Source organism: Aquarana catesbeiana, linkage group LG08, assembly GCF_042186555.1.
Source record: "Aquarana catesbeiana isolate 2022-GZ linkage group LG08, ASM4218655v1, whole genome shotgun sequence".
Classification (NCBI taxonomy): domain Eukaryota; kingdom Metazoa; phylum Chordata; class Amphibia; order Anura; family Ranidae; genus Aquarana; species Aquarana catesbeiana.
Genome location: NC_133331.1, coordinates 228,665,120 through 228,692,820, shown reverse-complemented (window position 1 = coordinate 228,692,820; position 27,701 = coordinate 228,665,120). Strand labels below are relative to the sequence as shown.

The following is a 27,701-nucleotide window of genomic DNA, read 5'->3' as shown; positions in this document are numbered from 1 at the left end:
GGTATGCATCCCTGATGTTGATCGATGCCAGAAGTTCTCCTAGAAGGATAGAACCTACTGACCTGATTGTCTCCATGTGAAAGGAGCGGATCTTCAGGAACTGATTTAGATTTTTTAGATCTAGAATGGGTCTGACATCTCCATTTGGTTTTGGTACCATAAAAAGATTTGAATAAAACCCCAGACCTTGCTTTTTTTGTGGGGATCTATGATCACCCCTTGAGATATTAATCGGTCTAGTGCCTGAAACAGAGATTGTCTTTTCTCTGGATCTTTGGGAACACTTGACCTCAGGAAGCGAGACGGTGAAAATTCCCGAAATTCTAGCCTGTACCCCAGCGTTACAGTGGAGATGACCCATCTGTCCTGAATTTCCTCTTTCCAGACTTCTGAAAACTGCAGAAGTCTTCCCCCTACCTTGGTGAGGGGGGGTTGCCTCTTCATGATGAGGCTTTAGTATTCTGCTTTGCAGGTTTCCGACCCCAGGACTTCTTTTGAGTCTCTAGAGTCTGACGGCGGAGGCCGTCGCCACTGCCTGGAGGCGGAAGCCCCTGGCACAGGGGAAAGAGCCTGTTTAAATGAAGGGCGTTTTATACTTTCTTTTGACTGGCAAAAGAGTACTTTTCCCACTAGAATTTGTTTGGATATATTTGTCCAAGTCTTCTCCAAATAGTCGCTCCCCATGAAAAGGGAACCCAGTTAGGAGGTTTTTACATGGTGCTTCAGCTGACCAATTTTTTAACCACAGGATTCTAGGCTTATGCACAAGCATAAGCGTAAGGCAGGACGCCTGGTGGATAGAATCTATGGCAAAGCATAATGCTTTTGGTAGTTCAGCCAATTCCCGAGCTTGTTGTGCAGTAGTCTCTCTAAGGGCCTGTTTAAGTTGGTCCTTTAGTGATTGACAGACGCCTATTGCAGCAACTGCAGGCTGAGTAATGGCACCTGCCAAGGAAAAAGTAGATTTTAACAGGGATTCCAACTTTTTATCTGTTGGATCCTTAAGTATTTGTGCATTGTCTACAGGACAAGTTAGGCCTTTATTCACACTGGAAATCGCAGCGTCAACTGCTGGTGCTTTCCATTTTTTGGAGAATTTCTCTTCCCCTTTTTCATTTTTAAAATGTTCCCGCGCTTGTGTGCGGCGTTTTTAGGTCCACAGACCCAATACGAGGGGAGGTTCAGGGGGAGAAAAAACATTTTGCAGATTTCTTTTGCCTTGATAAAAATCTCCCTGCACATGCTGCTGCGACCACACACAGACTGAGCTTTACAGTGAAGACAACAGGGTAAGGTATGTGCATAGACTCCCTCTAGTGGAGAATTAAGGCATGACTAAATTTTTTCCCTAATGGAAGAATACATAGGTGTTTTTAATACCTAAGTTTCTTCCCTTACCTTATCCCCGTCGCAGGATTTGCTGAATTAACAGACAATCCAACCTTCACCCATCACAGCGGGCTGCGTTTAGCAAACTTTCAAGGACCGGGTCCCTAGATATCGGGGTTCCAACACCCTTGGACTTGTAAATCGCCCCACCAGGAAAGCTAGGTAATGTAGCAAGACCAAAGCACTGGATTCCTGGGGTCCAGCCCTACAAAGAGAGGCGTTACAGGCAAAAACCTCGTGCTTCGGATACAAGGCCCCAGGTACCATCCTTTTAGGCCTCAGTGGCACTTTGAATGGATATGGTCTATGGAGGCTATTTAAATCCAGCATGGATCCCTCCTGGACCTCCTCAGAGCACATCTTCATTCGTGACCAACACCTTAGACACTGGCGAAAAAACTGGTGTGCTCCTTGAAGGAGGAGGGGTTATATAGGGAGTGCACTTCCTGGATTGGGTATAACCATTGTCCATCACCTGAAGGTGGCCTATCCCATTAAGTAATTACTTAAGGCTCTGTGTCCCATGATGTACTATAAAGAAACTTTTTTTTTTTTTGTTCACAATTTTCTTTCGTTTTTTATTTCTAGTGCAAAAATAACCCCAGCGGTGATCAAATACTACCAAAAGAAAGCTCTATTTGTGGGGGGGAATTAACATTTTTGTTTGGGTACAGCGTCGCATGATCGCGCAATTGTCATTCAAAATGTGAGAGCGCTGAAAGCTGAAAATTCGTCTGGGCAGGAAGGTGTGTAAGTGCCCTGTATTGAAGTGGTTAAGGTCATGGAGTGGTCTAGCCAGTCTCCAGACCCTAATCTTATAGAAAATCTATGGAGGGGGCCGAAACTTCGAATTGCCAAACAGCCAAGAAACCTTAAGGATTTAGAGAAGCTCTGTAAAGAATAGTGGACCAAAATCCCTCCTGAGATGTGTGCAAACCTGGTAACCAACTACAAGAAACGTCTTACCTCTGTGCTTGCCAACAAGGGTTTCCCCACCAAGTACTAAGTCATGTTTTGCTTGGGCATCAAATACTTATTTTACTTACTGAACTGCCACTCAATTTATAACATTTGTATCATGAGTTTTTTCTGGCTTTTTGGTTGATATTCTGTAAAATACACCTATGATAAAAGTTATAGACATTTTCATTTCTTTGTAAGTGAGCAACTTATAAAATCTGCAGGGGATCAGATAATACATTTTCCCCATGGTATGTCTTGCCAACATAAGGTAGACCACTTAAAAAAAGAACTGTCTCCAGGGTTGCACTGAGTGGGACATTTCATTGAGATGACTTTCAAAAAAAAGTTATGTGTCGTGAGTCTCATTTATGAATGACTAACTTTTCTCTGGATTTGTTCACCACTTTTTTGGAGTTATGGTTTGGTGTGAACAATATTTGGAGTGGATACTTTTACATGTTCTGTTGTATGTCAAAACTTGCCACAATATGTGGTCTATTTTAAATGGTGGTGGTTCAACCTTCCCATTTGCCCTATGCTGCTAATGAGATGTTCTGTACTGGTTTTTGACACACTACTAAGTACAGCACTAGACCTACCCCCATATTTGTAATTTGCTGCACTACTTTGTGGTAATTGATGCTTACAAACTGTTCAGCCTTTTAAGTTGTATGTTAAAATAATGTTAACTCCTCTTATAATATCTGGATTCCAATAGAGGCTTCATGATGCCTCAGATGCGTGACGTATCTGTGGCAGAAATTCTGCCTTTGTGCATTATTAATTTCCAAGAAAGTAACACTTGTCTTCATTATTGTTTTTTTTAAAGACACTTCAGTATCTGCAACAGAATGCTAAAGACAGAGCTGAGCTGACAACCAGTAGTGCAGGTTCTAGCACTGTTCCTATCCCCCCCAGCACATCCAAGATCTCCATGCAGGAGTTGGAGGAACTACGGAGGCAACTGGGGAATGTAACTGCTTCAACCACAAGTGGCCCACAGGTGAAATATTGTGTTTCATATTAGAGGTCGACCGATATATCGGCCGATATTTGGCTTCTTTTACTTAATCGGCATCGGCCGATTGTGCTGATAAAAAAAGCCGATTATAACTTCAGCGGGACTTGCAAATGACTTCTGTAATAGAAGTCAATTGCAAGTTGTCTGAAGTTATCTTCTCTCCCCCTCTGGGCAGCCTGCCAAGTCTGATAAGAAGATACATTTGTATCTCTTCGGGTTCTTTTATCAATAGACTGAACTCCGTGTCTAGAATTTCTCAGTTTAACCATTTAAAGACTTAGGGCTCTTTCACACGGGGGATCCGTATGTCCGTTTTTCATCCTTCCGTTTTCGGATGAAAAACGGACATACATGTATCCCTATGGAGCGTCGGATGTCAGCGGTGACATGTCCGCTGACATCCGACGCCGCTCCGATCCGAAAAGTGTAACGGAGGAAAAACCTACTTTTCCATCCGTTTTCGGATCGGATCGGGTGACGACGGACACTACGGTCCGTCATCATCCGATCCCCCATAGGGGAGAGCGGCGCTCTGACAGGTCCGTAGCTGCACAGCGTGCAGCGATGGACCTGTCATCTTTCTGCTCAGCGGGGATCGGCGGAGCGATCCCCGCTGAGCCAGCGGGTGTTCACGGGGCGGATCATCACTGATCCACCCCGTGTGAAAGAGCCCTAAATCTTTTTTGACATTTGTTGCTTACAAGTAAAAATCCTGTATTTTCTGCTAGAAAATCACTTAGAACCCCCAAACATTATATATATTTTTTTAAGCAGAGACCCTAGGGAATAAAATAGCGGTTGTTGCAATATTTTATGTCACACGGTATTTGCGCAGCGGTCTTTCAAACGCAATTTTTTTTTAAAAAAATACACTAATTAAAAAAAAAAAAAAAAAAATAAGCAGTAAAGTTAGCCCATTTTTTTTCGTCCAAAAGTTTTGATTACCTGTTTTTGTGTATTTAATATTTAAGATATAGTTATTTTTTTTTTTTATCTAAATTATACATACAAGTGAACTGATTGGAGGTTTGTTTTGTTCAATAAATGTTTAAATGTAAAAAAATTTCTGTATCACTTATTACTTAAGGCTATTTACACACTGGAGCGGGCAGGCGTTGACGGTAAAACGCTGTTAGCTTTAGCTGCGCTTTACCGTCATTTTAGCGGCGCTATTCGGCTGCTAGTGGGGCGCTTATAACCCAGCTAGCGGCCGAGGAAGGGGTTAAATGCACTCCTGAAGTGCTGCTGCCGAAACGCTTTGCAGGCGCTTTGGCAGCGGTGCGCATTCATTTCAATGGGCAGGAGTGGTGGAGGAGAGGTATACACCGCTCCAAAGATGCCGCTTGCAGGACTTTCTTTTAACATCCTGCCAGCGCATCGCCTCAGTGTGCAAGCACTCGGGATATCACACTGAGACTGCAGGGGAGCCGTTTTACAGGCACTTTACAGGCTCTATTTTTAGCCCAAAAGCGCCTAAAAAAAAACGTCCCAGTGTGAAAGGGGTCTAACTGTTAGATTTTATGAGATGAAGGGGGAAAAAAAAAAAAATCGGCCTAATATATCGGCCCAAAAAAATCGGCATCACATATCGGCCATCGGCCACCGCGATTTCTAAATATCAGCATCGCCCAGAGAAAAACCCATATCGGTCGACCTCTATTTCATATTTTGTAGTAATGTTCAATGCCACAAATGTTGTCCAATTTAAATGGTGGTGTTTAACTTTTTGTCTTTGCTCCTTTTGTCTGTTCATCAGCCAGTGGAAGTTCTACGGAAACATCTTAGAGACAAGCTGAACAAGAAGAATGTGGGACAGCCAATCCCTGTGTTCCCATCTTGGGTTTACGAGAGGCCAGCACTGATAGGAGACTTTCCTTCTCTCTCCAATATAAGTACAGATGTCACGGTGCCAATAGGTATGTTTGTATGTGTTTCATAATTGCACTTTTGCTGCTCTTGAGAGTTTTTTTCTATATCTTCCATCTCATACTTGGAGAATGCAGTTCAGCAGACATTACTCGTGAAGTTCTATTGAAACCAATATGGAATACCCTGCTAACCAATATGGAAACTCTTGATAGAAGGTGAAAGAGGTAGAGTATAATATGTCTTCGTCCACCAAACATTATTTTGTGTAATGTGTTCTATTCTGGGTTCACAACCTGTTGCCAGTGATTGTGATTATTTCTGAAGTGTGGAAATTGAGAAATCGTCTTCTCTCTTGCAGACGTAGCCCACAAACTCACTGCTTGCTTGTTTTGTTAAAGAATAGTTACCGTTCTCTTTGGCTTCAGCAATATCTCTAAAAAAAATATCTTTCAATGCACAGGGACACTTCCCCTCCCCACTCAAGAGGCAGTTATCGTAGAAGACCTGCTTTACATCCTGATTGGAGTTGATGGGCGATATATTACTGCACAACCACTGGTGGGACGTCAGACACGCTCTTTTTTAGTAGATCCAAACCTGGACATGTCTGTAAGGGAATTGGTGAACAGAATTCTGCCAGTAGCTGCCAGCTATTCCACTGTTACCAGGTACGAAATCATTCTCATACAAGCCAATGCAAAAAATAGTTGGGATTATGTAGGCTTTTTGCTTAGAATTGATAAAATGAAAAGGTTAGTTGCATGCCTAGTAGTACATTAAGGTATGGTAATACTTCTAAAATCAGGTTAAAAATATCCATATTGAATTTTCCTGTGGAGACTGTGCTTGCTTTTTATTTCACTGTCCAGTGTGGCAGCGAAGAGGTGATCTGTAAGTGAAAGGGAAACTGAAAGATCAGTCCCCTCCTTTGCTAGACGAGCTGCCATATGTATTTTATCTGTGTATTTAAATGTTTTCCTGGAGCTCAGCTTCAAACATTATGTTGCTGTATAGAAAATATTTTTTTTTACATTTGTAAAAAATATTAAAGGTCAGCAGCTACAAATACTGTAGCTGCTTACTTTTGATAAACAGACACCCATCAGCCCAGGTATCCAGTGCTGTCATCACCCGGGCACCGGTCTTCGAGTCTCTGGCACCATCTTGACTATGGAAAGCCATCTGTTTCACAGCCAGCTACACACTGCGTATGCACGAGGCATTCTGCGATTTCAGACTGGTCCTGCTGCAGCCTTCTGGGCCCTTTGACGTGTCCCAGGGGGTTGCGGACAGGGAAGGAGGAGGGTAAACACCTGTCAGGAGTACATACCCACTCCCAAAAAAAACTAAACAAAAAAACTCTTAATAATGGTATAGGAGGGTGGCGGAAGAGGATAAGTGTAACTTGCACTTAATGAATGTAATTCACTGAAATTGGCTAATAAATTATTCTGTGGTGAATGAATCATTGGAGCCAAATATTTAATGTGCCAACACAAAGGACAACTGGTGCCTAATATTTTAGGCTTTCTTTGTTATAATGGACATATAATTACATGATTAGATTGAAAAGAGAAACATGTTCAGAAAGGCTCCTGATCACTATTGGGCCTCATTGATGTGGGCGCTGAGGCCCATACACTGTGAATTGTCCACTTGTTTATGCAGCTGGAGCTGTCAGGTGCTGTGTGCAGGCCGACCATATAAGTCTATGGGGATGCAGCTGTTGTATGCACACTGTCTGAGTTCAGAGCCACCCACTGGCACCCGCGTGCCTGTCACATTAGGACGAGTGATTGTGTCTGTACAGCTTCTGCCTCCCCATAGACTTACATAGGCTGCCTGCACACAGCACCTGGCAGCTCCAGCCGCATAAACAAATGGTTAACTTATGGTGCATGGACCCCAGCATCTATGCGAATGAGGCCTTGTGCTGGGCTTATTGATGTCTGAATTCTACATTTATAATTTTTTTTTGTCGACTCTGCATGTGCTAGTAGCTATTGCACCGCTATTACAGTCCACATCTCTGCTACTTCCCACAGATTTATTGAAGAAAAAACTTCTTTTGAATATGGTCAGGTTAACCACGCTCTAAGTGCTGCAATGCGGACGCTAGTGAAGGAATACATGATACTTATTACTCAGCTGGAGCACTTGCAACGCCAGGGCCTGCTCTCCTTGCAAAAACTGTGGTTTTATATCCAGCCTACTCTCAGGACAATGGAGGTATTGGCGTCTCTTGGTAAGTTCTTACAATCGTAAGAACCTCTGTAGCTCTCATTACATAAACAAATAAGAGCTTGCCTTGTCCTTGTAAGCACCTTAAAGTATTTGTAAGCACCTTAAAGTATATGTTGGGTTCACATCGGAAAATGCCATTTGGACATAATAAAGCTCTTCCTTGTTTTAACTTTATCTTTGCTTATGGGCATTATGTACATTTTGGGTTTAATTGGCAAAGAGTTGAGCGAGCATACATAAAAATGGAGCAGATCCTGCTCCTAATTAACAAAAATGCTCAAATTCTCTGTTCTGCTGTGACAAATGCAGCACAAAGAACGGAGAGCTGGAGCTGCATACTCTGATCTGTCTGCCCCTCCACACCTCCTGCTCAGTTCAGAGCACGAGGGAGGAGGAGGAGGTTAACAAATGCTCAGGCTCTGCTTGTATAATGTAATCACTGCACAGGCAGAGAGGGATGTGATCTGTCTACTGACAGCTCACATTCCATATGACAAAGTCATACCTGTTGGGAATAAGACATGCAGGAAAAAAATCTGCATCTGATGCAGAAGATTTTCTTTGCACCATTCTTTGGGTGTTTTATTTCCATAGGCCAATAAAAGTTTCATACCAGGAAATTAACCAAGCTTCATAAGTGAACCAACTGTCATAACTTGCGTGCACCACATTAACTAAGCAGGTAGACCTGTCTCAGGTCTTTCTGAGCTACCTGCATCAGTTCCTATTTAAGAGTGAAATAGAAACTAGCACTGGTGTGCACCTAATTAACAGTGGGAATATGGCAGTTTTCCATATTGAAAACTGCCACAGATTTCTGCCCTTTCCTCAAATAGCTGTTTAGGAAGAGAAATATTTTCATATTGAAAATGGACATGTGCAGGATGTTGCAATAGATTTGAATTTATATGGTCAGCCTAGAGTGCTATCTGAACGAAAATAAATAACCAATAAACCCTTTACATTTTATCATAAACCAATGTGGCTGAACTAGTTAAATAATAATAAAAAGTGAAAATGATATAAAAAAAGGTTAGTTAGAGTATAGTTTTCATTTTTAATAAAAGTACAATAGTCTTGTGGGGGGGGGGGGTGTATTTCAGTTTTGATGTACAGCAATAAAATCTCATTGACTATGAGACAAATGTATTATGAGATTGCATGTTGGTTTTCAACCACCGCCCCCTGCTTCTCAAAATGAGTCTTGCTTCAATAGAAAACATGCCTCTGACCAGTCCTTATTTGCATGCATGTTGTTTTTATTAGTCGCTTTTTTTTGTCAATTTTACCGCCACCTCTGCTTGCAGCCACCTAGGCGATTGATGTCACATTCTTGGCCCTGTAGACTCCTAGTAGATCATCGTCACCAATTTCATGAGTCTTTGGGCATCCTCAGCTTGTGATATGATGTGGTTATAGGAGGAGTTCCCTGTTGTTAAGTTGCCATAACAGGGCAGGAACTTCTGCCAAAGCTGCCATTGCTATGGCAACATATCAGCAACAGTGTGCACCGTGCAGTGCACTTACAGCGCAAGCGCGGGACCTGGATGTGCATGCTGGGTAGCAAGCTGCACAAAATCCAGAAAGGGAACAAGCGGTGGCTTCAGGTGTTCATTGTTGAAGTGGCTGCCACCAGACTTTGCTGTATATTTGACAAGTAAGGAATGAGTTTAAATGTAAAAGAATACCCTAAGTGGTTAAAGCGCTGCTTAACAATACCAAGGATGTTTTTATTGAAAACTGTGGTAGTGGGCTGTAGCTCCTCTACCATAGAAATAACTGTTTTGGATGCTGGGGTCACCTGCTCAACTTGCTGCACATCCTTTGCTGAATAAAAAGTGCACCAGTTGTTTACTTGCTTAATAAACTCCCTGTTAGTTTATATCACCTTTATTGTTTGAATGTGTTTTCTTTTTTCTGCCAGCCACTTCATTGGATAAAGGAGAGTGTCTAGGTGGTGCCACACTCAGTTTGCTGCATGATAGAACCTTTGGTTATACAGGCGATAGCCAGGCCCAGGAGCTATGTCTGTATTTGACTAAGGCAGCCAGCACTCCATACTTTGAAATCTTGGAGAGGTGGATTTATAGAGGAATTATCAATGACCCTTACAGGTAAGAGAAATGTTTACATTTTTTACATTTTTTATGAGACTGTAAATAATAGTGTAGAATTTGATCATGGTCATATTTTACTCTTTAGCATATGTGATTCCCAAAGCAATTGTGTGACTTTTATCAACCACCTAACATTTTATTGTGCTATGATCGTCAAGCTGCCAAAGAAGGAAGATTTAACAGACTGAGATAGGTGGTGTGATAAAAGTTATTACTCCATGATAAGCAAAGTGTCTGAATTAGTGTCACTTATTTAAGGAAGCTGTTCAATGGCAGACTGGGGTAAGAACATGCAGGGCTTAGCAGAAGTAGGCATAAACTGTTCATATGGTCAAAGTTAAGATTGTTAATAAGCAATCCTCAATTAGCACAGTGGGGCATATTTATTAAACACGGAATGTGACTTTTACCAAACATTCACATGAACCAGGAAGATTTATCTGCAGTGAATGTTCGGTCAGTGTCAGATTCACTGCTTTGTAAAAATTCCCCAGTGTCTATTGTGATCCAAATTTAGCTTGTCCAAACACTAGTTATGCTGTATAGGAAGTGTGTTTTAGCTTTGAGTGGCAAGAGATACACTTGAAAATGTATTAGTCACCTATCTCCCTCCAGCCAACTGAAGAGATGGGCTCTGCTTATAGATAATCTGGCAGGGCTAAAGGGCCTTTCTTTTTTTTCTTTCTGTTTTAAAGCAGTAGTAAAGTCCATTTTATGATTTGTACCTACAGGTAAGCCTATAATAAAGCTTACCTGTAGATATGGTGAATATCTCCTAAATTTGTACCATTTATAAGATATTCACATTTGTAGATACTGGTGACGTCACCAGCTCATGCGTACTGCGCTCTGAATGGAGGGCATGCTGGGGTATGCCGTCCATTGAGAGCGCTGTGCTGCAACCAAAGGTGTGAGGTCATTGTGGCCTGGCCATGAAAACGGTCGGAGCCCACGAACCTGGACGGAAAATGGGGTGAAGATGAAAGCAGTGACAGCACGCCGCTGGAGGACTTTGTTTTAAGGTAAGTTTGTTGCAGTGCATACTAGCACATTATGACTTGAACAGCCTGGGGACCCAAATTTTTTTTTTTTGGACTTTACTAACTCTTTAATATTCATGAATGTTTGTAGACAAAACCAGAAATGTCTGCAATCAGTCATATTGTATTCACAATATTTTGCTAATCTTTGTGTTTGACACAGTGAGTTTATGGTAGAGGAGCATGAGCTGCAGAAAGAGAAAATTCAGGAGGATTATAATGACAAGTACTGGGATCAGCGCTATACTATTGTACAACAACAGATCCCGTCCTTCCTGCAGAAGGTGGCAGACAAGATTCTTAGTACGGGTAAGAAGAACAAATACAGGAATGTGGCTAAATCTAAGCATGTTGTTGATTCTTTATTGTGAAACTGTTGCCTGTCACCGCCAGTGATTTGTTGGATTTCATTTTCTGCCCACACTTAAGAAATTGCTTTCTGAATCAACTCTTAGATTGTAATATTTTCTCTGCGGATTTTATCATCCAGGAAAATACCTAAATGTGGTGAGAGAGTGTGGCCATGATGTCACGTGCCCAGATGCCAAGGAGATTGTGTACACGTTGAAAGAACGTGCCTATGTGGAGCAGATTGAAAAGGCCTATAGCTATGCTAGCAAAGTGCTGCTGGACTTCTTAATGGAAGAGAAGGAGCTGGTGGCACATCTCCGGTAGGACAATATATGAAGAATATTCATACTCAAATCAGTTTTTAGATTTCCATCTTTATCTTGTATTTTATTAGCACTTTATATTGGTATGCTGGACCTTTTGAGCTGTTTTTACCTCTGCCAGTAATTTCTACCTATTTGTGGTTCGTTTCTTTAAGAAAAAAAAACCCATATTCCTCCATTTAATAAACACAAACAAGAAGGATGAAGAATCACTAGCAATCTGACTATAACTAATCTCAATATGATGATGTTAACATGGTGAAAATAAAGTTTAACCTATACAAAGAGGAGATAGTTACAAGATGTTTTTTGGACTAATTTCTATATAAAATCATGTTGCAATATAGTTGACAGTTCAGTTGAAGTTCAGTCAGAGAAGCTGACCATACCATAATATATTTCTAATTCATTACATTCTTTTCCTTTCAGGTCCATTAAACATTACTTCCTCATGGACCAAGGAGACTTCTTTGTGCACTTCATGGACCTGACCGAGGAGGAGTTAAGGAAAACTGTGGAAGATATAATACCAACCAGGTTGGAGGCTCTATTGGAGCTGGCTTTACGAATGAGTACTGCCAACACTGACCCTTTCAAAGATGACCTAAAGGTACCAAGAGAGAACACATTTAGTGCTTCATATCAGGTTCTGGCAGTTAATAGTAAGGCAGAAGTTTGGGCTATTATCACACTACATGACTTTAAAATATTTAAAGCCCAACTCCATCCCACATTTTCTTTTGTAGCAAAGTATTGGAAGTTCTGTTTTTGCTCTTTATGACCTCATTAGAGATAGCTACATTTCCTTTTTACACCACAACAAGAAACAAGTGCTGGGGACTGATCGCACAGGAAGGCAAACAAATAAATACATTCAGGTTATAAACTTTGCTATAACAGTGCTCCACTCTACTAAAAAAGTGTTTTTTGTGTGTCCACCGTCACCAGCACAAGTGATGAAGGGAACCTGACAGAGAATCTAATACCCCTCCCCTACACTCACTATCCAAAAAACATGTTAACTGGAATTGGGCTTTAGGGAACCCATACTGTACTTTTCTCACACTCGTGCTGGCCTCTTCTTTCTCCAGTGAGTGAAAGCTGCAATAGAATGGTGAAAAGAAAGTGAATATAAGTGGTTGAGTGCAGAGTAGTGTTTAAGTGAACATGTTGCTTTGCTTGAATGAACAAAGAACAAGTACACTTTAAAGTTGACTATAGGTACACATGCACAAAATTAAATTGTTCCATTAATCAAATTATCTGATGTTGTGTAGCAATGTAACAATGTATGACTCGCATAGCTTGGAGAATTTTGCAAGGCTAAGGCAGGCCATACATTATTAATTTTCTGATTGAATGAAAAAAATAGATCTATTCCCCCATCCACACATTCAAGGTGGATGGAGGAATCCCTCCCAATGGAGCTATTGCATTTTGACAGCGGGCAGAGCTCCATACCGTCAGAATACACCCATCAGCATTGATCAAGCAAAAAAACAGGCTGGTTCTACAAAAGTCGTTTGAGAGATCAATCGGCCTGCCATAGATGCATCCAAATTCGTCCAGTCCCTGCTGAACCAGCTGAAATTCTATTCATTTACAGCAGACTTAAGTGTTTACCTCTGAGAAGAGATCAGCACCTCACCAAGAATACACAACCAAGTGTGTCTATCCAGGGCGTGCCCAGTGACAAAGCACAAGTCTTACCTTTTAACATACTTGTTCAAAACCTCTTGGGTATTGGTAACATAACTTATCCTTCCTACTTAATTGTAATAGAAGTGAAGAATGGCATGTGCTTCTTTCTGTTTTTAGATTGAGCTGATGCCCCATGATCTGATCACCCAGCTTCTTCGTGTCCTTGCAATTGAAACCCGGCAAGAGAAAGCCTTGATTAATGCTGATCCCACTGAGCTGGCACTTAGTGGGCTGGAGGCCTTTTCCTTTGATTACATTGTCAAGTGGCCTCTTTCATTAATAATAAACAGGTAAGATACAACTTTACTACACAAACCAGAAAATGCAGTAAAATATGTCGTCATTCTATATATCCCGCTTGCATTTTTCTATGATGGAAACAAAATTAAATGCTTGTAAAGTTTATTCTCTGTTTTGTATCTTTTTATTTCTTTCATCTTCAGAAAGGCTCTGACACGTTACCAGATGCTTTTTCGCCATTTATTCTACTGCAAACACGTGGAGAGGCTGTTGTGCAATGTTTGGATCAGCAACAAGACAGCTAAGCAGTTTTCCCTGCATTCTGCTAAATGGTAAGACTATAACTGTAGATTAGTGTTAAAGTAGAAATACTGTTGGAAATTTACATAGAAAAAATACCATGGGGTTTATTTACTAAAGAAGAAGAGATTATATTTGCAAAGTAAATGATTTCCCAGATGGCTGAATGTTCACTGAACTGGTTTTAGGTGAAAATTGTATGCTACCCGTCTCAAATAAATACATAGTAAGTTGAGGTTGGAGATCTAAAAGCAGTGACTATAACTTATTCTGTGCACTGTGTTACATGTAATGCTAAAGATTTAAACCATTGTGGTTTAAATCTTTAGCATGGGTGGGTATTCTTCAACAATTTCAACTTTCAGTTTAATCCATGTGTACCCCTGTGTTTTTTTTTTTTTTTTTTTTTTTTTTGTCTGTGTATTGAATAAAAATTAAAATCGGACAATAGCAACAAACGAAAAACAGTATTTGACCTGAAAAATTATGTTTTACTTTATCATGACTAATGAAAAAGTTATTGATAATGTGAATTGAGTCCAAAGTCTCTTCTACCAAAAAGCTACCTGCTAGCAAATTTTCTTTCACAGTTAGTTCTGCTTTCAGACAGTTGGTTTGTGCTGTTGGGTAACAGTTCGAAAAAAGAAGACACTGTACCCTAAAATCATCACATGTGCAAATTTAAGCATCCAAATATAAAATAACTTATTTAGCAGAAATTAATGGTGTACTATTTTGTATAGAGCTGTCTTAACCACTCCTTTATCAGACTGATATAAAAACCAACTGACATATTCATAAAGAGAAGGAACGATATTACTGAAGGAGAAGTTATTGATCCTCATCATCCAATGGATCAGATTCATTTCCATTATGTATAAATCTGCTTTTTACTGACTGGTGTTATTGGCAAGATCATTTACAGCATAAAAAAGAACATGTTTTTCTTTAATCAGTCTTTCCTCAGTGTGTGTCTCTTGTGACCCCTCATATGATTATAGAAACAGTCCATTAAGTGCAGGTCACAGTCTCTGTCTCACTTTTCCTTTTATTAACAAATGCAGACAAAGAAAAGATCACTTAATGGCAAGTCCTTTCTTAGTATTTTAAAAACTAAGGTTTCCTTTTTTATATCTTTTTTTATTACCAGGTTTGCAGGGGCATTTACACTCCGCCAGAGGATGTTAAATTTTGTACAGAATATCCAGTATTATATGATGTTTGAAGTGATGGAGCCAACTTGGCATATTCTTGAGAAAAACCTCAAATCCGTAAGTAACAGTAAGGATTACACCACAATGTGATTTTGACACAATTTGCAGTGCGAATAAGTAGTACGACTTTGATGCGACTTTGGTTGCGTTTTGGATGTGGTTTGCATATAAGGGCAAATCGCATTATAGCTGTGCCTCAGTTATGTGAACAGGCACCATTGGAAGCAACGTTTTCATTGTCATGCAATTCAGTGAAACCTAAGTTGCAACTGAAATCGCATCTGTGTGAACCAGGTCTAAAGAGAAAGGTATACGTTAAACATTTTCTAAAGCCCTTAAAGCACCCATTCGCTTGGGAGTATTGATTATATATTTAACTCTGTAAGGACTTAGGACCTACCTTATGTCCTAAAGTCATTCCCAGCTGTGCACACACACAGGCTTGTAGCTGTCAAGACCTAGTGTCAGTGTTTGACAACCAAGATCCCACTCTGTCTCTCATAGTTGCTGGAGTTGTCTTCACATGCCTGCAGCAGTCTCCAATACTGTCATTTTACAGCTAAACACCAGGTTGACAGGCAAAGCTTAAGCATTTTCTCATAGTGCTGCAACTTACCCAATTCTTCCTGCCTACTGCACATTCCTACTGGCCAGTCATGGAGCGCATTATAGAGATGAGCAAACGGTAGTAATGCGTAAGGCGTAGGGGCTAGCAGCATGCTTAGAAACTACCTAGAAGTGGCTGAGCTTTGTCTGGATAAGTCTCTATAAGCTGCAATTTAAATACTCCCTGGCAGAAATAGGCATTTATGTTTGTTAGTCTGTATTGTATATACAAATTGATCTGCTGCAGGTGGCACTAGCTCTTATGAACCGCTGTTTTTGTATACAGGGGTTTCCCAATGTAGTCTTATCCCAAGAAGAAAATTTGCCTTATGCCCTATGAGTTGGAATAAAGAGTCATGTAGCATTGCTGCAGTGCATTAATAAAATACAATAAAATATATATATATATATATATATATATATATATATATATATATATATATATGTGTGTTTCTTTGTACTTACATTCCATTATCCACAATTCCAGCATTGGGGATGTCAAGTCACTGTAGTAGAAAACTGACGCGTTTGGGGAGACATTGCACTTTGCAGCATGGTGCAGTGCAAGTTAAAAATCTCATGTGCTTTGCACTTTTTATACTGATCTTGTAAACATTTTTTTTGTTTTGTTTTGTTTTATTTTTTATTTTTTGTTAATGCAGCATGTTTACCATGCGTTGTCCCAAATACATAATCTTGTTGTTGTGATAAATGGCAGACTAAAATTTGCAAATATGATCACTTATAAAACTGGAAAGATTTTTTCTTAATTCTTCTTATGTTTGCTTCTAAAATCTATAAAAAATTAAGTAATCCAATTTGTTAATGACTGAATTAGCACTGCTTGCAATTTGCTGAAAACATACTGAAAATTGTATAAAGCAAGTGCTTAAAGTGTAACTCCACTTTTGTTGAGAAAAAAAAACATTCACATTTGGGTGATCTATGTACATTGCAAGGATTATATCAAACTTTGTTGCAGATTCCTACCTTTTGTTATTCTAAAGAAATCCATGTGTGTTTGTCTGTGCCTCTGTTCTGAGTGAGTCTAATGGGAGTGGTTTCATAATTAACTGTTGGGTGTGCAGCTGCAGGGCTCTAATGAGGAAATCTGCTGGGCCTTCATCCTTTTAGACAGGTTCCTATTGAAAATATCTCTCCAAAAATGACATTTTTGTTGCAGGGGATGCCTGAAATCTGACTTGTATCTTAGTGCAGATTTCTGGGAAAATTGGGGAGCCAATCACACAAGCAGGAAATGATTTTTCTGGGGAGTGGTCAGTACACATTCTGTGTACAGAACAGCTCCATGAAGCCATATGATTGCAGTGCATTCTCAGAAAATTACAGAGCTGCAGATTGAAAAGGAAAGGTCATTTTTAATAACATTCAATTACAATATGATGAGTGTCACAATTATATATGCATTATATTATTTTTTCTTTATTTGCAATTTTTTTTCCCCACGAAAGTGGAGTTACCCTTTAAAGTTTGTGTAAGTAAGCGAGGGTGCAAAGTGCTGTCAGTTTTGACTCTGACTGGAACTCTAAAATGACCACTAGGTGGAGTAATAATTTATTGTTAAAGCGGGGTTCCACCCAAATTTTGAACAATATCTGTATGTATTCTCTTCCTTGCCTAGATGCTGACATGCCGTTTAAAAAAATTTAAATCGCCGTAATTACCTTTTATTTTTCTATTCTTCTTTGCACTTCCTGGTTCTCCTCCTGTGGGAGTAGGCGTGTTTCTAGCCTCTCCCAGACTCCTGGGAGCTAGTCTCAGGCTTCCCAGGATGCCACTGAGCATGTGCAGAAATGAGCGGTGAATGCTGGGAGCACAGCATTCACCACATCCAGGAAATAAATGCTTGTGGGCTTCAAATGCCCACAATGAAGATGGAAACTGCCTGCAGTGAATAATATAAGTTATTTACCAAAGAAAAAGGAGCAAAGGGCGGGACTTTAAATGAGGACACACGGGGGCAGGTACAAAAGTCAAGTATAAAACAGGTTTTATTATATTCAAAATTGTCATATATTCACATGATTTCAAATGTACATAGCTACTATTCTTACTCTATGTTTCATCAAAGTATACATTCCAACAAGGACTTATGATTACATTGCATGAACAGTTTAATAGCTAAAATCTTGAGTAGAGGATATATGACACATTAAAGTGTCAAATAGACAGGTTACAAAAAAGAAAACAATGAGTGGAAATGGAACGTTCATATATAATTGTTGGTGAGGTACGCCTATAGGTAGATGAAAGCTCTACGCGTTTCGGGGCTTAATCGCCACTCTTCAGGAGCAAAAACCAAGGGTAACCTGGGGATATGGAAAACAGTCGTATTTAAAGGGAGAAAAATGCTTTGGGAGAAAATAGTGGATAAATGTGGAGTGTATTCCCCACATAGTACACCTAACCCATCAAACTTACATGCATATACTTGCGCACAGGTAACGGGCCCCGCAAGTCAGGTCAGCCAATGATGTCACGCTCCGGAGCTGAGGGGGCCCCCTGGGGCAGCACACCACCAACCCAAGCACCACCCCAGATGGGTCACAGAGAGAAAGCCTGGTGATGATTGGTGAGATGAAGAAAAATATAGAATAGACGGGGCAGTGATCCCCAGAGAAATGGAGAGCCTGTGAAAAATAAGTGACATATATATTAAACTGATAGGCGACGTGTAAAATAAATGATAAGTGGAAACGAAGTGAAGGGAAGGGGAAAAGTGAAGGCAAAGGAGCGTGACATCATTGGCTGACCTGACTTGCGGGGCCCGTTACCTGTGCGCAAGTATATGCATGTAAGTTTGATGGGTTAGGTGTACTATGTGGGGAATACACTCCACATTTATCCACTATTTTCTCCCAAAGCATTTTTCTCCCTTTAAATACGACTGTTTTCCATATCCCCAGGTTACCCTTGGTTTTTGCTCCTGAAGAGTGGCGATTAAGCCCCGAAACGCGTAGAGCTTTCATCTACCTATAGGCGTACCTCACCAACAATTATATATGAACGTTCCATTTCCACTCATTGTTTTCTTTTTTGTAACCTGTCTATTTGACACTTTAATGTGTCATATATCCTCTACTCAAGATTTTAGCTATTAAACTGTTAATGCAATGTAATCATAAGTCCTTGTTGGAATGTATACTTTGATGAAACATAGAGTAAGAATAGTAGCTATGTACATTTGAAATCATGTGAATATATGACAATTTTGAATATAATAAAACCTGTTTTATACTTGACTTTTGTACCTGCCCCCGTGTGTCCTCATTTAAAGTCCCGCCCTTTGCTCCTTTTTCTTTGGTATATATATTGAACCGGGATGGAGGAGGGGAGTTGAACGCCCCCTATCTAACCTCATTTAAAGTCCCAAATTTTCTGTTCTGTTTTTAATTAATTCATAATCAATTAGGGATGGAGGCACACGGTTGGCACTAACAATAATTATCATGTTTTTTTTTTTTTTTTTTTTAATTTTATTTTTATTTTGATTTTTTTCCCCTCAGCCCCCCATTTATCCAGTTGATCCTTTGCAAATTTATCCCCTAATTAATAATTCGATGCCGCATCTTCCCATTGTCTTTGGTCAAGCTATGCATGCTCGTTGGGACGCTGCTGGTGGAGTGGCTTGATGTGTCTGGCCGTCTCTGCCATCGCGCCTTCTTCGCCCCCATTTTCCGTTGGAGCATGACGTTGGGGGCCCCTTTGTGGCGGCGCGTCCCTCCTGGACCTCCCCCGGGCTCGGGTCCCCCACTCTGGTTTTCTCCTGGTCACCTCCTCCCTGGCACTTTCATGCACCTTGGCAATTCATCCCCACTCACTTTGCCGCAGGTAAGGTCTCTCTTTGCCACCCCCAGTACTTCTTTCCTCCCTCACTTTCTACCTCAGCCTCTCCCTTCTCTGTTTGTTTCCACCTTTCCTTTTCCCTTTGCCTTCACTTTTCCCCTTCCCTTCACTTCGTTTCCACTTATCATTTCTTTCTTTCTCGAACATCACGGGACACAGAGCCACAGTAATTACTGATGGGTTATATAGGTATCACTGGTGATTGGACACTGGCACACCCTATCAGGAAGTTCAACCCCCTATATAATCCCTCCCCCTTGCAGGGATACCTCAGTTTTTACGCCAGTGTCTTAGGTGATGGACGTGTAAAGATGTCCTGTGCTGAGCTCCAAAGGGAATATCCTAAGATCCTATACTGGGGCAAGCCAGGCGAACCGGATCCATTCAAAGTGTCTTTTCATGGCCGAATTGAATGGTACCCGGGCCTCGTGTCCGAGGTTTTACCCGTAATGCTTCTCTTTTTAGAGAGCTGGACCCCGCAGATCAGAAAATGGCTTTAAACTTCCTAATTTCTGGCGAGGTGCTTTACGGTCCCAGAACTGTTGGATCCCCCTACTGATGGGGGCCCCAGTCTCTGACGGTTTTTTCAAACGGAGCCCACCGTGAGAGGTGAAGATTGGGTCTGTGTAAACAGCACCCTGCGGCTGGATAAGGTAAGAGGAGATTCCACAGAATTTTTGAGTTCTAGTGGCTTTTCTCCTTTAAGGTAAATGCATGCTATGCCTATTGTGACCACCGGGGGCTGCCAAGAGCACAAACCTACACATGCTGACTGACTGTCTCAGGTGTTCAGTGCTGATTATGTCCCAGCATCTCAAAGCAGGCTGCAAGCAGGTAAGGTGGAAAGGGGGATTTCTCATGTTTGAATGTTCCCCCCAGGCTAGAGAGGGGCCACAGGGGTCTAGAAAGTGGTTATACCACCCAGGCTCTGCGGCCTAATGGCCACCATCTCTGAAGATAGCCGTTCAGGCAGATCTTGTTACCAGTCTCCCTCCTTCCCCCCCCCCCCCCCATCCCCAGCCTTTTCTCCAGAAGCATGACAGGAGAGTCGGCAGTGCGGGAAGCGCTCGTTTTTTTCAAAACTCGGGGGGGGGGGGGGGGGGCGGTAGAGGAGGGGGCGGGATGTCAGCACAGAGTGTTTAGACTCCCACTCAGGCCAGCTGCAGGCTATTAAAGGCACTCTGTACAGGTGCACTCAGCCTTCTGAGAGACACAGAGCTGACGGTCGCATGTAAGGTGGGACACAGGCATTCTCCTAGGCAGCATTTACTGAAGTAACACCAGACTGAGCATTGGGTAGCAAGGCTTTTAGCCAGACTACATCGCTCAGCGGGCAGTGTTCATTTGTATACCTCACACCTTGTTGCTTTGCACTATGGGTAGAAGAGGTTCAAGCACCCCAGGAACCAGAGACACTAGGGTATCTCGTTCAGGTTCTGAGGGCCCCCTGTCAGCAGCATCCTCCCCCCCCTAAAGATGGGCCAGGGACGGCTAGCCAGGGAGAGCCATCGGGGTCAGGGGCTACCCCTGCTTCTGGCACTTCAGCCCCTGTATATATTACACAAGAGGTTTTTTCCTCAACCATTAATGGTCTAGAGGAAAGATTAATGGCCGTGATTACGTCTTCACTCAGTGGAAGAAAACGCACTAGGCTTTCCTCTGTTCCCCAAGACCCTCAGACAGAGGAGCTCTGGGATAAAGGAGATGAATCCCTTTCAGAGGATCGGGATGGGATGGATGATTCCTCTTCGGAGGATTCAGGTGGAGAGGGACCCTCTGCGACTTCCCAAAAGGAGAAAGTCTTAGTGCAGATCCTCACTGGATTGGTCCGCTCCACATTTAAGTTGCCCATACCTGAAACTGCTAAAGAATCCTCCTCTGCTTTGGGGTCACTGAAACCTTTCCAAGCAGCACATGCTTTTCCTGTTCATACTTTACTTGAAAAGCTTATTTATTCTGAGTGGGATCACCCAGACAAACGTTTTTTTCTGCCGAGAAAGTTTTTAACACTTTATCCGATGGAAGAAAAGTTTATTAAAATGTGGGGAATACCGGCTATTGATGCCGCCATTTCCTCCGTAAATAATAGCCTGACTTGTCCTGTAGACAATGCTCAGATGCTCAGGGATCCTGTAGATAAAAGGATGGAATCCCTATTGAAGGATGTTTTCTCCTTAGCAGGATCAGTGGCCCAACCTGCAGTAGCAGCGATTGGAGTCTGTCAATACTTAAGAGACCATGTTAAGCAGGTCATCAAAGTATTACCTGAACAGCAGGCCCAGGGGTTTGCGAACCTTCCAGCGGCCTTATGCTTTGTGGTTGACGCCATTAGAGATTCTATCGTGCAAACCTCCCGTCTTTCACTGGGGTTGGTGCATATACGTAGAATCCTATGGTTGAAAAATTGGTCAGCCGAAGCACCATGTAAGAAGCTACTGGCTGGGTTTCCATTTCGCGGTGCAAGGTTGTTTGGAGAGGACTTGGATAACTATATCAAGAGAATCTCTTGTGGGAAAAGCACTCTCTTACCTGTCAAGAAGAAGAGTAAGCGTCCCTCTTTCAAACGGACTCTTTCCCCAGCGCCGGGGGCTTCAGCCTCCAGGCAGTCTCGACGGCCGCCTCCATCGGGGTCCAGAGACAAGAGTCAACCCCAGGGACAAAAGAAGTCCTGGGGAAAGAAGCCTACTAGGCAAAACACTAAGACCTCTGCATGAGGGGGCGCCCCCGCTCACTCGAGTGGGGGGAAGACTGCGACAGTTCTCAGAGCTCTGGCACGAGGACTTCCAGGACAGATGGGTAGTCTCCACGGTAACCTTAGGGTACAAGCTGGAGTTTCAGGAATTCCCTTCTCCTCAGTTCCTCAGATCAAATGTTCCCAGAGACCCAGAGAAGAAGCAGTCGCTCCTTCTAGCGTTAGAGCGACTTTTGTCGCAGGAGGTCATTATGATAGCTCCCGCAAAGGACCAGGGATTGGGCTTCTATTCCAAGCTTTTTACGGTCCAAAAGCCAAATGGGGATGTCAGGCCCATTTTGGACTTAAGGGATCTGAACCGATTCCTAAGGATTCAATCCTTCCGCATGGAATCAATTCGAACAGTAGTTCCCATCCTGCAGGGAGGAGAATTTCTGGCATCAATAGACATCAGAGATGCATATCTGCATGTGCCCATTTTTCCTGCTCATCAGAAGTTTCTGCGCTTCGAGGTAGGAGGGTGCCATTTCCAGTTTATGGCTCTGCCTTTTGGGATAGCCACTGCACCTCGAGTGTTCACAAAGATCTTGGCTCCTCCTCTGGCCAGATTAAGGGCTCAGGGTATAGCTGTCATAGCATACCTAGACGACCTGCTCTTGATAGACCGGTCGGTAGCCTCTTTGAATGGAAACTTGAGGACCACGGTCAGGTATCTAGAACACCTGGGTTGGATCCTCAACTTAGAAAAGTCTTTCCTAAAACCAGTAAGAAGACTGGAGTATTTAGGTCTGATTATAGATACAAGCCAGGAGAAAATATTTCTACCCCAGGCAAAGATCACTGCTTTGAGAGAGCTGATTCTGACAGTAAGGACCAAGAAGAGTCCCACAGTCCACCTTTGTATGAGGCTACTAGGGAAGATGGTGTCTTCATTCGAAGCAGTTCCCTATGCTCAGTTTCACTCAAGAATGCTGCAACACAGTATTCTGTCGACCTGGAACAAGAAGGTTCAGGCATTAGACTTTCCGATGCACCTGTCGCATGCGGTGCGTCAGAGCCTCAATTGGTGGCTCATACCCGAAAACCTGCAGAAGGGGAAATCCTTTCTACCGGTTACCTGGACGGTGGTAATAACAGATGCCAGTCTGTCAGGTTGGGGAGCAGTTCTGGAACAGGCTGCGGTCCAAGGGGTATGGTCCAAGACAGAGAGGACCTTACCCATCAACATTCTGGAGATCCGGGTGATACATCTAGCTCTAAAAGCCTGGACTATCAGGCTACAGGGTTGTCCGGTCAGGATCCAGTCCGACAATGCCACAGCAGTGGCTTATGTCAATCATCAGGGAGGCACCCGGAGCCGAGCTGCTCAAAAAGAGGTGAACCAGATCTTAGTCTGGGCAGAGATGCATGTGCCATGCATATCGGCAGTTTTCATCCCGGGAATAGAAAATTGGCAGGCGGACTATCTAAGTCGCCAGCAGTTACTTCCAGGGGAATGGCCTCTGCATCCCGACGTCTTTTGGGCCATATGCCAAAGATGGGGGGTTCCAGATGTAGATCTCTTTGCATCCCGATTCAACAAAAAGATAGACAGATTTGTGGCAAGGACAAAAGATCCTCTTGCATGCGGGACGGATGCGTTGGTGATTCCGTGGCATCGGTTCTCACTGATTTACGCATTCCCGCCTATTCTGCTACTACCACGACTCCTTCGCAGGATCAGGCAGGAAAGGAAGTCGGTACTTCTGGTGGCCCCCGCTTGGCCCAGAAGGACTTGGTATGCAGAAATAGTAAGGATGACGGTAGGTTCCCCGGGGACACTACCGGAACGCCCAGACCTGTTATCTCAAGGTCCAGTGTTCCATCCTGCCTTACAAACGCTAAATTTGACGGTTTGGCTATTGAGACCCACGTTCTGAAGAGTCGTGGGCTCTCAGGTCCTGTCATATCTACCTTGATTAATGCAAGGAAGCCAGCTTCCAGGATGATTTATCATAGAGTCTGGAAGGCTTATATAACCTGGTGTGAATCCAGAGGTTAGCATCCCAGGAAATATGTCATAGGTAGAATCCTTGATTTTCTACAGATGGGATTAGAGATGAAGCTGGCCTTGAGTACCATCAAGGGCCAGGTCTCTGCTTTATCAGTATTATTTCAGCGGCCACTTGCTTTGCATTCTTTGGTCCGAAACTTTATGCAGGGGGTGATGCGTCTTAATCCTCCGGTTAAAGCGCCCCTAAACCCCTGGGACTTGAATTTGGTCCTGGCTGTGTTACAGAAACGGCCTTTTGAACCAAAAAGTCAGATTCCTTTGGTCTTGTTGACAAGGAAATTAATTTTTCTGGTGGCCATCTCTTCTGCTAGAAGAGTATCAGAATTAGCAGCTCTTTCCTGTAAGGAGCCTTATTTGATTATACACAAGGATAGAGTGGTACTACGCCCTCATCCTAGTTTTTTACCGAAGGTGGTTTCTGATTTTCATTTAAACCAAGACATTGTTCTACCTTCCTTTTTTCCAGATCCCTGTTCTCCGGAAGAGAGATCTCTACATTCGTTGGATGTAGTAAGAGCAGTTAAGGCCTATCTAGGGGCAACTACTCAGATCCGCAAGACGGATGTTTTGTTTGTGCTGCCAGAGGGTCCCAATAGAGGACAGGCAGTGTCAAAAGCTACCATTTCTAAATGGATTCGACAGTTGATCATTCAAGCTTACGGTTTGAAACAGAAGATTCCTCCGTTTCAGATCAGGGCACATTCCACAAGGGCTATTGGTGCTTCTTGGGCAGTGCATCACCGGGCCTCTATGGCTCAAATCTGCAAGGCCGCAACCTGGTCTTCAGTTCATACATTCACCAGATTCTATCAGGTGGATGTGAGAAGGCATGAGGATATCGCCTTTGGGCGTAGTGTGCTGCAGGCAGCGGTACAGGGTCCTCAGGTCTGATTGCACCCTACTTGGTCGTGGTTCCCTCCCCTCAGGTAGCATTGCTCTGGGACATCCCATCAGTAATTACTGTGGCTCTGTGTCCCGTGATGTTCGAGAAAGAGAAAATAGGATTTTTTAAAACAGCTTACCTGTAAAATCCTTTTCTTTCGAAGGACATCACGGGACACAGAGGTCCCGCCCCTCTTCTAATACACTATATTGCATGGCTACAAAACTGAGGTATCCCTGCAAGGGGGAGGGATTATATAGGGGGTTGAACTTCCTGATAGGGTGTGCCAGTGTCCAATCACCAGTGATACCTATATAACCCATCAGTAATTACTGTGGCTCTGTGTCCCGTGATGTCCTTCGAAAGAAAAGGATTTTACAGGTAAGCTGTTTTAAAAAATCCTATTATATATGTCACTTAGTCGGGCCGTCGTCTGGTTTGGTTGTGCCTTGTTTCACGTTCCGGAGCTGCGATGCGCACTGGGGGTTTCCCCGCCCCCTCGATGTGACGCGGGGGGGGTTTCCCCCACTGCGCGTCGACGTCATGCCGCTAGTGCTGGCGGCCTGGCGTCCTCGTGGCGTGTTTAAGGCCGGCCGGTTAGCTTTCCATCTCCAGCGGTCGGAGGGGCTCGTTGGGACGCTGCTGGTGGAGTGGCTTGGTGTGTCTGGCCGTCTCCGCCATCGCGCCTTCCTCGCCCCCATTTTCCGTTGGAGCATGGCGTTGGGGGCCCCTTTGTGGCGGCGCGTCCCTCCTGGACCTCCCCCGGGCTCGGGTCCCCCACTCTGGTTTTCTCCTGGTCACCTCCTCCCTGGCACTTTCATGCACCTTGGCAATTCATCCCCACTCACTTTGCCGCAGGTAAGGTCTCTCTTTGCCACCCCCAGTACTTCTTTCCTCCCTCACTTTCTACCTCAGCCTCTCCCTTCTCTGTTTGTTTCCACCTTTCCTTTTCCCTTTGCCTTCACTTTTCCCCTTCCCTTCACTTCGTTTCCACTTATCATTTATTTTACACGTCGCCTATCAGTTTAATATATATGTCACTTATTTTTCACAGGCTCTCCATTTCTCTGGGGATCACTGCCCCGTCTATTCTATATTTTTCTTCATCTCACCAATCATCACCAGGCTTTCTCTCTGTGACCCATCTGGGGTGGTGCTTGGGTTGGTGGTGTGCTGCCCCAGGGGGCCCCCTCAGCTCCGGAGCGTGACATCATTGGCTGACCTGACTTGCGGGGCCCGTTACCTGTGCGCAAGTATATGCATGTAAGTTTGATGGGTTAGGTGTACTATGTGGGGAATACACTCCACATTTATCCACTATTTTCTCCCAAAGCATTTTTCTCCCTTTTAAATACGACTGTTTTCCATACCCCCAGGTTACCCTTGGTTTTTGCTCCTGAAGAGTGGCGATTAAGCCCCGAAACGCGTAGAGCTTTCATCTACCTATAGGCGTACCTCACCAACAATTATATATGAACGTTCCATTTCCACTCATTGTTTTCTTTTTTGTAACCTGTCTATTTGACACTTTAATGTGTCATATATCCTCTACTCAAGATTTTAGCTATTAAACTGTTCATGCAATGTAATCATAAGTCCTTGTTGGAATGTATACTTTGATGAAACATAGAGTAAGAATAGTAGCTATGTACATTTGAAATCATGTGAATATATGACAATTTTGAATATAATAAAACCTGTTTTATACTTGACTTTTGTACCTGCCCCCATGTGTCCTCATTTAAAGTCCCGCCCTTTGCTCCTTTTTCTTTGGTATATATATTGAACCGGGATGGAGGAGGGGAGTTGAACGCCCCCTATCTAACCTCATTTAAAGTCCCAAATTTTCTGTTCTGTTTTTAATTAATTCAATATAAGTTATTCTTTCCGACGAAATCTGACACAGGCAGACATATTACACACAATATGTGAGTATGTAATGCTGAGAAGAAAAGTTTGTGAATGAACTGAAAAAAAAAAAAAAAACGATAGATAGGTGGACCCCCGCTTTAAATTGCTCAATTACATATAGAATGTAGCATTATAAGAGATTTCCTTTATTTTGCTCCGTTAACATCAAATACAAGATACAGTCATATCAATGGGTTACGGAATATCGGTGTGATCCGCAAACTGTAGATATAATAACAATTAGATAAGGAATCTTGTATATGTTTATCACTCATAAGTGATGGTTTTTTTATGTGCTTGAAGTTTTATTATTACGTATTATAATTTTTATATTTTATATGTTCGCTATCTTTATTGTATATGGATTTAGCGCCTTTTCATTTTTATTATCGCAGTACGCATTAAGCACCTGTAATAATTAAATGTAAAATAAAAAAATGCACAATGTATATACATACTTTCTGTCTCCATGTTAAAAGATACGTGCGCTTTAAAACAATAATAGGCACATTCATTTCACAAAGGTGTATAGACTTTTTCGAAAGTGATTATAAATGCTTTTTTTAACATTAAAACAAACATGTCACACTTGCCTGCTCTTTGCAATGGTTTTGCACAAAGCAGCCCCAATCCTCCTCTTCTGCGGGCACTCTGCTTGCTATGGGGACACTCCTGCATGCTAACTCCTGAGCCAGCCACACCCCCCACCACCGGCTGTGATTGACAGCAGCACGGGCCAGTGACTCCCACTGCTATCTCTGAGCCAATGAGGAAGGAAAGAGCAAAGAGAGCTGCTGCTCTCGTGTACATTGATAGATCAAGATCGGGCTCAGGTAAGTATAAGGGGTGCGGTGGGGGGCTGCATGATGCAGAAGGTTTTTTACCTGAATGCAGAGAATGCATTCAGGTAAAATAAA

The 27,701-nt window shown here is 42.7% G+C and overlaps 1 protein-coding gene across 2 annotated transcripts in view; it reads left to right on the top strand.

The window, feature by feature from the left end:
* TUBGCP2 (tubulin gamma complex component 2) overlaps positions 1–27,701 on the top strand; it is a 66,754-nt gene that overhangs the window by 17,469 nt on the left and 21,584 nt on the right. For both annotated transcript variants that reach the window (XM_073596922.1, XM_073596921.1), the window contains exons 4-14: positions 3,182–3,355; positions 5,130–5,289; positions 5,703–5,910; positions 7,288–7,487; positions 9,411–9,600; positions 10,807–10,952; positions 11,134–11,314; positions 11,747–11,927; positions 13,136–13,308; positions 13,462–13,590; positions 14,709–14,829. In XM_073596922.1, the coding sequence (XP_073453023.1) occupies positions 3,182–3,355; positions 5,130–5,289; positions 5,703–5,910; positions 7,288–7,487; positions 9,411–9,600; positions 10,807–10,952; positions 11,134–11,314; positions 11,747–11,927; positions 13,136–13,308; positions 13,462–13,590; positions 14,709–14,829 (1,863 nt within the window). The remainder of the gene's footprint in view (positions 1–3,181; positions 3,356–5,129; positions 5,290–5,702; positions 5,911–7,287; positions 7,488–9,410; positions 9,601–10,806; positions 10,953–11,133; positions 11,315–11,746; positions 11,928–13,135; positions 13,309–13,461; positions 13,591–14,708; positions 14,830–27,701) is intronic.